At 43.1% G+C, this 11,407-nt stretch overlaps 1 protein-coding gene across 1 annotated transcript in view; it reads left to right on the top strand.

Moving 5' to 3' along the window:
- Nucleotides 1-11,064, top strand: part of WRN (Werner syndrome, RecQ helicase-like) — a 35,155-nt gene extending 24,091 nt beyond the window's left edge. Inside the window, exons 23-35 of the mRNA XM_010079850.1 lie at nucleotides 900-1,070; nucleotides 1,150-1,244; nucleotides 2,156-2,231; nucleotides 2,392-2,465; nucleotides 4,024-4,102; nucleotides 4,369-4,481; nucleotides 5,385-5,499; nucleotides 6,665-6,832; nucleotides 7,178-7,340; nucleotides 7,668-7,882; nucleotides 9,325-9,396; nucleotides 9,962-10,099; nucleotides 10,942-11,064. Coding sequence (XP_010078152.1) covers nucleotides 900-1,070; nucleotides 1,150-1,244; nucleotides 2,156-2,231; nucleotides 2,392-2,465; nucleotides 4,024-4,102; nucleotides 4,369-4,481; nucleotides 5,385-5,499; nucleotides 6,665-6,832; nucleotides 7,178-7,340; nucleotides 7,668-7,882; nucleotides 9,325-9,396; nucleotides 9,962-10,099; nucleotides 10,942-11,064 — 1,602 coding nt within the window. The remainder of the gene's footprint in view (nucleotides 1-899; nucleotides 1,071-1,149; nucleotides 1,245-2,155; nucleotides 2,232-2,391; nucleotides 2,466-4,023; nucleotides 4,103-4,368; nucleotides 4,482-5,384; nucleotides 5,500-6,664; nucleotides 6,833-7,177; nucleotides 7,341-7,667; nucleotides 7,883-9,324; nucleotides 9,397-9,961; nucleotides 10,100-10,941) is intronic.
- Nucleotides 11,065-11,407: the final 343 nt, after the last annotated feature.

Raw genomic sequence — 11,407 nt, forward strand, 5'->3', positions numbered from 1 at the left:
TATTGGCAGAGGTGGGTTAGGGGGTTTGTGAAGATGTCTTTTCTGTTATCCTGAAAGGAATAGCTTTTTCAGAATGAAGAACAAACATGTCTTTGCTTGGTTGATGTTTGAAGCAAGCAGATGATGGCTTGTGTTCTGGCTTTGTACTGCTGGCTGACATGGAGTAGTGAGATAGGAAGTGGGATACTAGATTGAGTATCAATGTGAATGTAAGTGATTTACATGTATTTTTACATACAGGATTTTGAAATACCAGGGGAGAAACTCAACAGAAATAAAAAGTGATTCTGTTCTTACTCCTCTATTTTATGTTTACAACCCGGAAAAAAAATCATCTGGTGTACTTGATAAAACTTGATGTCCCTCTTTTTTCCTTTTAATAAGAAAGTTGCTGATAGTCACACAAGTGTGTCTAGGGAGGGAAAAATGAATTGTTACAGATTTTAATGTAGTCTTGATTGTTAATTTATTAGACATTACTGGAAGAAGTGAAGATCATGCCAAACTTTGACTGCAAATACAGAATAATGTTTTAGTGCCTACAAGAATACTTGTAGGTTTGTCTGGAGTCTTGCTACAAAAAGTCGTGGTCTTGTCACAGCCCTGGCAGAAAGCACGGGAGCAGGTTAGGTTAGTAGAGATGAAACTAGTCTTCAGGTGACATGAACACGGTAATAGGCATGGCTTATGCTCTCATCATTTTGCTGCTGTAGGTGTGATTATTGTAATGGGTATGATGTAAACCCGAAAAAAATATTTTCAGATTCTGACTTGACAGAAATGTTCTTTTGTGGGGGAACTTTCTGGACTCCTCATATCTTGGGTTTCTGGTTTACCGGTTACATTGGAAACTTTCACAAGAACTGGAGAAGTCTGACCAATTCTTCCAATAATTTCAGGGTTCTCAGCGCTTGCCAGACAGATACAGAAGACACCCTCTCTTCGGTAGCGGAAAGGACTGGCCGGAGAGCTGGTGGAAATTGCTCAGCCAACAGTTGATGATGGAAGGATTCCTCAAAGAAGTCTCTGGGTATAGCAAGTTTGCAACCATATGTGCACTTACCCAGAAGGTACTTTCTGGTGTGAAACTACTCCTCAGTGACTTCTCTGAGTGATCTATAGCTAAGCCATAAGTTTTATTTCTTACAGGGTAGAAATTGGCTGTTACAAGCTGGATCTGCCTCAAATCCAAGTCTTCTGTTACAGTCCAGTGAAGATCTTAATCTGGAGAAACGTCCTAGAAGGTAATTGTAGTACACTTGTTCTCTTCAGGTTTTTTTTCAGTAATTTAACATCAGATCATCTGTTTCTGAAGCTTGTTTTTGGAGATGACTAAGTTGGGCAGATTTCTGCCCTTGATTTTTTTAGTCAAAGCTTTATTTTAGTTTAAAAAAAAGTCAGTGGGGGAGTGCCTGGATAGAGACCACGATTAACTGCTGGTACGACAAGTGACATGTTGTCTGGTCCTCCTGAAGAGTGCATGTCTCCAGCTTAAATCTGATGGTGCCTTATCGTGGAGGTCTTTGCTGGGGCTAATCAAACAATAGTGTAACTGGGAAGGTTGATGGGAAAATGCAGTTTGGAGAAATTGCTTCCTGGCAAAACTAGTCAAAGTGTTTGATCATCGGTGATTCTGGGTAGCCTGGAAGGGCATACTCATGGAGAGAGTAACTGGCTAAAGACAAGAAATGTTAGAGGAAACTCACCGAGATTTATGTTCTTTCTAATACTGAGTTAAATTGTGGGACTTCAAATGGAGCAGCTAACTACTTGTTTTCCCAATTAGGTACTTGACCTACTTTTATTTAAAATTTCAGCTGAGAATGTGAGACAAAAAACTGAATATTTTTAAACAGTGTCATAAAAATTCCATTTTTGTGACCAGAAAATCTTTGTTTCTTCTGTAAGACAAGATTTTTGTTCCTTGTTAAACATTTAGTGTTAAGGCTTTGAGGTCCTCAGTGTTTTCATCAAGAATGGTCATTCTAGTTATTTAAAAAAAAAAAATCAGTAAGAACTTTTGATTTACTGAAACTATCCCTGTACCAAGTTCAAACTGGTTTGCTTAGCAAAATGTTAGGTTTTTTTAAATGGCAGTTGCACTGTGGAAATGACTTGGTCTGATCTGATTAAGATATAATTCATTTTATTTCAGCAGTAGACCTCTGCCTGTGCTCTCAACACAGCGCTCCCCAGACACGAAAAAAAATATGCGGTCACCAGTCAAGCAGGTCTGTATGGGTATAACCCCTCTTGTGCTCTGTCCTTGTTGGTATTAAAAAATCTTGTGTGTTGTGGTGTCACAAATGAATGTTTTGCTGCTAACAGCAACTTCAGTGGAAAGACTGGTAAATCAGCTCTTGTTTGTCTTGTTCTTCTATTTTTTTATAGATGTCTTTGCGTGAAATGTTTTCATATGAGAGAAAAGTTAAAACTTCTCCAACAAGCAATAATATGCTAACCAGGTACAGTATTGTAAATTAAAACAGAATTACCAACTTTTGAGTGTGTAAACAGGAAACTGCTTGTAGGATGATCCTTAAACCCAGCGTTCCCTTTTGTGAAGTGACAGTAAAAATGTTTAATGTTATTGGAAAAAGTGCTTAAAATTTACTGTACACTGTGTTATATTTCAAAACATTGAACAGGCTTTGTGGAATTTGGCAGGTTGTGTTAAACTTCAGTATACTTGGAGCATGTCACAGGCAAAGCAAGTCTTACTAATTGCTGAAGTACAAACATTCTCACTAGTATTACTTCAAATTCAATAGCAATAAAAATAGCAAATTGATTTAAAAAGGACCAATAGCAGATTTATATTGGATACTTCTACTGAGCTAGTGGTTTGGGTTTTTTAGTCTGTCTTCTGTGTGATGGTTGAAGCTGTAATGGGTTTTAACCTGTGATGATTTCAAATAAGAAATGGAGAACAGTTGTTTTCAAACAGTTTGCAAATATAAATCAGGCAAAAAAAGTGAAGGTTGTGACTTGCCGTTAAAGCTGGCAGAACTTGTGCAGGGATGGTGAAGCTGTGTGAAGGTTTCTGCCTTTCTAGTTTGGAGAAAACAGATCAAGTTGAGGCTCCCTGAGGTCAAAAAAAATAAAACAAGCTTTTGCAAAAAAGCAGACAAAGTAATTTGTTTTTCTGGCTTATGCAATGCTTCAGATTAAACCTACCTTGCATTTTTGAGGAGTTCCATTCCTCCTCTGGTGCTGGCAGAAGACAGGAAAACAGGGTATGTCACTTAAGCTGAATAATTGCCACCATAGCCACATGAAGAAAAATCATTTTAGGGACAGCTACAATCCAAAACTAGTGTTACTTCACACTTTGCTTAGCAGAGCAAGGAAAGGATGCTCTTACTCCAGCTTGTCTTCTAACAGATATTGCAAAACAGTCGTAGCAGTCTAATCGGAGATAGGTGTCCCCAAGTACACCAGCCCATGGACTGGCAGCTGCGGCGCTGCTCTCTGAGCAGACGTGCCTAGCAGTAACATCGGCTTATTCTGCTTACAGCACAGCAGCTGTGGCCTTGTCTCTGGGGCTTTTGAAGTCATCAGTGCTTTTTGGCCAGCTCTAACGTTATCGGCCGTGGGGAAAAATATAAGGTGTTTCTCATGGGGTACTGCCAGAATAATGTCACGAACGGACAAGTGCTTGTAAGAACCTGCTGCTGTTAACAATGTGGGAATCCAGCTGTTGATAGGGATATTGATGTGGGTTTTTCCACAAAAACGGAGTTTTATCTGCTTGAGCTCTGTGTACAGTAAGAGGGTGGTTTTAAGTTACAGGACCAGATACAGAGGGATTCTGTTACATTAGGGTTATTGCTGATTCTGCCCCAAGCAGCTTAAGCCCTGTGTGAGTGCAGTGCTAGCACGAGGTGCCAGACCACAGTCTGGTGCTGTCAGACAGCAGGCGAAGTAAGTTCAGCTGTTCCTTTCCCATGGCTTTGTGCAAGGTTGATGAATAAATTGATCTAATTCAGGGCTTGCTTTGTACTTTTTTTTATTCTTCATTAGTGTTCCAGAGCACTTGCCAGTGAAATCTTCTCCTTTGAAGCCCCCAGAACCTGTTTCATCCCGAGAGAAAGAACTAGAGGTAAGTTTTTTTGGAAGAAGTAGGATATCTGTGAATTGCAGTCCACCACAGTTGTCCTGTATTGGAGCAGCTGGCTTGGGCAGCTCTTAGTATTGCAAAGATTTTTGAATAGGGGTCCTAGAAGAGTATTTAAATATGTTAAAATGGATTAATGCATTGCAGGTTTTTTGGTATATTAGTGGCAAGAAGAGGGAAGCTCTAACTTTTCCTCTCATATGTGAGTGATGTAGAGCTGCTTTATGAGAATCTGGCTCTCTTCTTTCCAGACTGCTCTGTATGGCAAGCTGTTGACTGCTAGACAGAAGGTAGCTAATGAGAAGGTAATTCCTCCAGCTGTCTTGGCAACCAATAAGATCCTGGTGGAGATGGCCCGAGTAAGGTGAGGCCAGCATGCATACATGTTGTACGGATTGAAAACGTTGCAAGCTGAGTCACAAATCCCTGTTCTGCTTTTGCTGGGAGAGTACACTTCATTGGTAGAGGAGCTAGCTATTCTCCCGAGGAATTTTGTTTGCTCTAATACGCTTGTAGACTGCTGACTGGTTTAGGTTAAATAGTTATTGACATCAGACTTGCTGCTTCATTCTACTTTTTATTAAAAAACCCCCCAATGCCAGCTCTGCATGTCTTTGTAATCAAAGCTCCTGTCAGGTTGAGGGGGAAGGTGCATGTTTTCTACTAATCCTTACCTTTCCAACTTCTCTCCAGTGTGTTTTAATCATTTTAGTATGCCCTTATCCTGATAAGCATCAGCTACGGGTTAGGAGCTGCCCCTTACCTTGCATGGGCAGCTCTGTAGCACGAAAGAATAAGCACAATTTAGTGTTGCGCTCTCAACTACTGAAAGAGGGGGGAAGTAGTCTTTTTCTCCTTGTAAGATGGTATTGTGGGGCAGCTCAGTGTAATACATCGGAAGTGTCTTCCCCAGGTACCGAAAGCCATTAGGTAATACCGCTTTTGGAATGTGTATGGGGTTGTTCCATAGAAGATATCTGGGTTTATGTGCTCGTGGGAGATAAAATTAAATAAATACAGTGTGGTTAACTGGTCCTCCAAAGTATTCAGGAGCAAACTTGAAGTTTTTGCTGTGGTCTGGCTTCATGACACAGAAGTGCAAACAGTGAACTTAATCAGTTGTAGACATGATGATGGTCCAGGGAAAGAAATTTCAAGTAATGACTGATAGATTTGTAGTCCAAGCACATGTCATTCACAGAGACTTGATGTTTCAAAGCCTTGGCACAGGACGTTTCAATAGCTTTTACTATTCAACCTGAACCAGGCCTACGACTGTTGAGAACGTGAAGAGAATTGATGGTGTGTCTGAAGCAAAATCCACCATGCTGGTCCCTCTCCTGGCTGAGGTTAAGGATTTCTGCCAAGTGAATGGTTTGCAGGTACGATTTACTAAGGTGTCTGCCACTGTGCCAGAGCGTTAGGGACATAATTTGGTCTGCAGCTGTCAGATTTCTCCTTTAGTGTGTCCTTCCTGCAGCTTTCCTATCCAAGCATGGCAGCAATACTTGTTAGCCTTGCCTACAAAGGGGCCTCCCGAATCTGGATGTGCTGCTTGGTAACAATATCAGGCCCTGGCTGATGTTCCAGGTTGATATTGTCATCTTGAAAGTCCAGGACATCCTTACAACGGTCACCCATCTGACCAGGCTGAGTATCCAGCAGGTGCCTTATTCTGGAGAGCTTGCAGCTAGTTATTTTGATATGGGGTTGGGGGCCAAGAGTAGAGTAAATACTCCTCCACAATTTATTGCCTCAGCAGACTTTGAGGGCAGGGCTTTGCTTCCTCTAAGGTTCTCCTTAGGAGACTGGTAGAAGAGCTTAGATTCCCTGCTGTTGGAAATATCCCTGTTTGAGTTGGCTCTCTTCTCACAGTTGATTTTCTTCTGTCCAAGACTTCATGTAGAACAGTTCCTCGTGGGTCACTATGGCAAGAGATGCCACCAGGGAGGGGCCATGGAGCAGAGGATTGGAGGAACTAGGAAGCAGTTTTGCTTTGAGGATCTTAATTGCTATGTAAATCTACAGTTAAGGGGATTTATTTAGTCTAGAAAGCAGGTAGAGCAGTGATACTCTTCTGCAATGCTTGAAATTTTTTTTTTGCCTCACAGAGAGCTATTACGATCTAGGAATGGGGACCAAAAGCATTCCTGTTTTTCAAGAAATCTGAGCATAAGTTTAAAATAAGTGGAAGATTCTCCCCTACTAAAGAGCAGACAATACCACAGTTTGTTCTGATGGAATAGTTTTATGTGTAATGAGCAACAACTAAAGTTTTGTGTTCACCTGGACACTTTCTGGTGGTTTTTTGGCAAGTGCCTTGGAAAAATCCCATGCTTGTTCTATTAAGATGGGAGCATGTGGGTGCCTGTCCATATTCCCCCTTTGCTTTGCTTTTTTGTGGAACACGGACTTAGGGTCAAAGCCAACCTCTTCAGAGATGAATGACTCCATTTATGTTGCTTTCTCAGATAACTTCAAATAATGGGAGGGTGATCTATGGATTGTTACTGGGATATACTCCTAAATCATCTGTATTTCACTTAGACGGACACATTCCCCACATCTGGATCTACAGATCGGACAGAGGCATCTCCCTGGAAGTGTACTAGATCTAAAGATCAGAAGGAAGCATCTCCCTGGAAGTGTACTAGAGCCCTCTCTCCCTCAGAGCATGTCACCTATGTCCTATTCCAAGAGAAAAATCTCTCTGTGGTAAGTTCTTCCCTGTGGAGGTCCTTTCCTTTATGAGAGCTAATGGTGAGAGGATAGTTTGGCTCTAGACAAACTGTCTGAAACTTTTCTTATCTGAAATAAGTTCAAGGTGAGACATAGCACTGGAGCTAACAAGTTGTAACCTCAAGAGGAAAAATGTTCTTTACAAGCTGGAAAGAAAAAAAATTAGATAAATGGTAGGAGTCACAAACTGTTTTGAGGAGCTTTGTTGCACCGCTGTGTGCCAGTATTCCCTGGTTGCTTTTGGGAATGGGAGGGTGCCAGCTTTCAGTTGTATTTTGGACACTTCTGCCATCTCAATTCCTTCTGCCTTTGTTTCCCTAGAGGACTATAAGTGAGAGCAGATCTCTGCCTCTTTCTGAGGTGGGCACTCATCTGTTCCAAGCGATGAAAGCTGGCTACCCAGTCAACCTGGAGCGAGCTGGTTTGACTCCCGAAGTTCGACAGATCATTTCTGATGTTATCCGTAATCCTCCCATTGACTCGGGTGAGCATCGCAGCCCTTGCCTGAAGCTTCTCATGGTAGTGGCATACAGATGAAGGGAATGAAAAACTGCCAGCTCTGCTGCTGCTTTAGGTAGAAGGAGCCATTCTTTCTGGAAGGCCCATGGATGTGGTGAGGCAGAGCATGGCAATGCCAGAGTCATTGCTTTCTTTTCAAGGTTAGGTTTTAAAATAAAGCAACTGATTAACTAAAGAGGGTAGTCCTTTGCATGCTTTAATGAGGGGCAACTGATAGGTTACAGAATGTGAGAAAGCTGAATAAGGGGCAAGAGGATTTAAAAAAAAATACTGTATTTATATTTTTTCCAAGATACCACCAAAATTCAAGCAATTAGAAAACTTGTTCCTGCAAATATTGAGCTATACCTCATCATGATGACTATTGCACTATTGGAGAGAGAGGATAAAAATAAGTCTCGGGATGGCTCAAGTGTCAGAAGGATGTTGGTGTGGTCAGGTGGGCAGCAGGAAAAACCAGGAGCAGGTGAAGCAAGCAGGGAAGAGGCCTTGTGCAATAAAACAAAGGTTAGTAAAAGAAGGTATAAAACTGGTTGTGTGAAAAGAATGTTTCCTCTTTGTAGGAGCAGATCAGAAGCCCTTTTACACTGTTGCTGTTTCTAGTAGTGCTTAGTGTCTGTCTTCCCAATCCATCTTCCACTCAGCTTTGAGCAGGACTGCCTCCCTCTGCTCTGAGAGCAATGGTCAGAGCAGAACCAGAGGGTTCCCCTTGCAGAGCATTAACCTAGGAAGAGGGCTGCCCCTCTGTGCAGCCTGTCTGTTGTTTGTTAAACGTGTCACTTGAGCTACTCTGTTCCCATGTGGGACTGTCAGCCTGTCTCTGCTGTGGTAGGTTCTGGGCATGTGGGTCAGGCTCCTTGGTGGTCCACCACTGCAGACCGTCACAACTGCAGCTTACTGGTGGCCTCAGGTTAGGGATGAATGCTTTCTGCTCTTGTCCAGCCCTTCAGGCAGTGGATGCAAAAGGTCCCCTGTAAAATCCCAAACTTACAGTAGCTGGGGCAGAGGAAGAAAAAACTGAAATTCAAAGTTCTCCCCAGTATGAAAACCTTTAAGCTGGATCCTTTATAGCCCCAAACTCCATGTTCTGCCCTAGCCTTGCTTCTGTGTGTTGGTACCTGATCACTGACCTGATGTGGGGAAGAGTGGTTCTCTTTCTGCGCAGAAAGCTCTAAGATACCAGAAAAGATGAGAGCGTGAGAAAGCCAGAGATAGTGCCTGCCAGAAATGTCTGTATTTCATGGGTGCCTCTGTTGTTTGCAGCTGCTGGGTGTAGCTGTGATAAAAAGAAGCGTTGTGCCATAAGTCTGAGTCATCAGGGAGAAATCTCAGGAAATAAGGAGCTCACTATTATTGTTTGAGAAAGGCCAGGCTAGTCTTCTGAGCCCTCGGCTGGCCTCTCATTCTCTCCCAGCTGCTTCAGCAGCTTGTACAGAGGTCACCCTGGACTGAGTGGCTCCTGGTGGGAATAGTAAAAAGAAATTTCAAAGTGTAAATCCTTCTGCTGCCTGTGCTAGGATTTCATGTCTGTTCCTAACAGGGTTTGAGGATGGTTTCTTTAACTTTGGCTCAAACAATTTTTCAAGCCTTGCCATTTTGCCAAACTGATGGCTGCTTCTACCCCTAAGTGTTCTGTTTCTACAGTACCTGTGCCTGAGCCTTCTTTTTCCTGAAGTTGACCTCCTGGCAGTCCAATTGCGTGAGCTCTGCTTATGCTGTTTTTCTGCTGCTGTTAGCTGCTGGAGCTAGTAACAGGATTAACGTGCTATTAGAAATCAAATTAGTATTATACAAATGAGTAGACTGCAAATCCAAAAGCTAATCCAAATAGTCTTTTACTTCTTCAGAAGATATCCTGGTTCCAATAACTCCCTGTAGCAAATAGTTTTTAAAACTGCTAATGACTGTTCTTGGATGTTAACAACCTTACATTACTGCTGCTTTCACAGGGTAATCCGATCAATCCGACATTGAAGGAAGGAGCTGAGAAAGCCCATCCGCAAGTGGTGCCTTCAGCTTCGGTAAACAGATGTTCTTACTATAATAAAGCGTGCGGTAGACTTGCCATTAGCGATGCTCTCAGTAATACTGGGATGTGTAATTGATCCACAAGTCTCATCTTGGTTGTTCCCACCTATGGCCAGTGGGCAGTATATAGAATTTATAAGTTAATACCTCTGTGCCCACTATTCCATTTCTAACTGACACCTTTGCTGTAAAAACACATTGAAACGCAGCATTTAGGAGTCAGAAGCAAGTATTTCAAGTTTTCAGAGTCTCTGGGGTGAAGGAACTATTCTCCACTAAAAAAAAAAATGCCCAAGTTCAAGTACCAGTTGCCTTGTGTTTTGAAATAGATGCGTTTCACTTGATCAAATTTTGTTGTGGTGAAATGGGTAAGAAGCAGTTAGTGATCTTATTAATCAAAGATGTTGGAACTCCTTTTATAAGTACAGACTCGCTTACTTGGGGGGGTGGGGAGGAACAACCTCAGAACACAACGGTTGCATTGAATCTGGTCTGTGCAGACCTGAGCATTAATGTGGTGACAGATATAACAGCCTGTGTCCTTCTGTCACATGAAAGGCTGTGCAGAGTGCGGATGAGAAGCAGCCAGGCAGCAGTGGTGTAGCAGGCCACCCAAAGCCCATCACGCTGGCCTCCTGGAATCAGCCCACCCTCAGTCCTGAGGAGGAGGAACTGTTTGCTGACTCCCAGCCCAAGGTGAGACCTCCTGTAGCTCTGTGCCAGCATCAGAGCCTGGACCTGATGAACCTGAGCCAAAACCCCAGCTTCTGTTTGGGTTCTCTGCTGTGCCTATGACTGTGGCCTGGATTGTCAGCCAGCTTCACTTGTTGCTATCCTTGCTGTAGTGACAGCATGCTGCTTTTATTGCCCTGGCTGTGCCCAAATATATCACTTTGACAGCATCAGCCTGCTACAGGCATTTCTTTCCCCCGTATGTCTTGTCAGCTTCTACTGGCAGATGCTTCCAGCACCTTCAGAGGATGTTTGGCTCCCTTTCCCCTTCAAGGTATAGGGTTGTGTGAGATGGTATGCTGGTTGCATCAAGGATTTTTGCTCCGCTGTTCATGTAAACACAAGCTCTATGAGCATACATGTAGTGTTTTTTCTAAAGGAGAGCTCATGTGGCTGTGACCAGCACTACTTGCTGTACAAGTTTGAAGCTGGCCATTGATCTGAGGGCAAAACCTGATGCAGGTAAATGATTATTCATGGTCTGGTCAGTTTATCCAAATCCCTGAAGTTGTTAGGTAGGTATAACTCTTAAACAGCATGGCAGCTACCTTCTTTGAACCACTGAATATACTGCAACATTATCTCTTTGGTTGCTGGCAATAGCTTCAGAACTTGCAGAAGATCAGTTCCCAGTAAAGCCCCTTGGCACCCTTCCTGCCTCAGACAAGCTGGCCACCTCTCTCCTGGCTGTTTCAGTTAAGGGAGACAGAAGCCTTCCCCTAATAATGTTGGGGCAGAGCTGCATAGTTATGTCAGACTGTAACTGCTTGCCTTCTTCCACATATTTTTTTTTATTCTTTTTCCAGACTGTGCATCCCCCTTGTAAGAGAAAGGTGCCGGAATGGTTTGGAGCCACAGCAGTACCTGTTCTACCCCTAACACAGACCAAGAAATCCAAAGCAGACACAAGAAAAGGGATTTTTAACTGAATACAAGAAACTGCAGATTTATTTTTACCTTCCTTCCCCCTGTGAGAAGCATCTTCTAAGCCCTGTCCTCCCTGCTCCCCCTCTTTCCTCCTCATTCTCCCTGCTGCCTTGCCTAAGGTGAGAGGGGTTCGACCCTGGCAGCACATACATACTTTTCACTGTGTGAAATTTATTATTATGATTTAAAAAAAATAAATAAACGAGGTTCCGAGGCCGGGTTTAGGAACCGTATATGCGGCGCCCTTCCACCGCCGCCTCTCCTCAGCGCTCCGCCTGGCAACACTCCCGCCCAGCCCACTTCCGGGGCGGGGCCAGCCCGCGGGGGCTGCCGGGAAGGCGGGAT

This window comes from Pterocles gutturalis, unplaced genomic scaffold (assembly GCF_000699245.1).
Source record: "Pterocles gutturalis isolate BGI_N339 unplaced genomic scaffold, ASM69924v1 scaffold30024, whole genome shotgun sequence".
In the NCBI taxonomy this organism is placed as follows: domain Eukaryota; kingdom Metazoa; phylum Chordata; class Aves; order Pterocliformes; family Pteroclidae; genus Pterocles; species Pterocles gutturalis.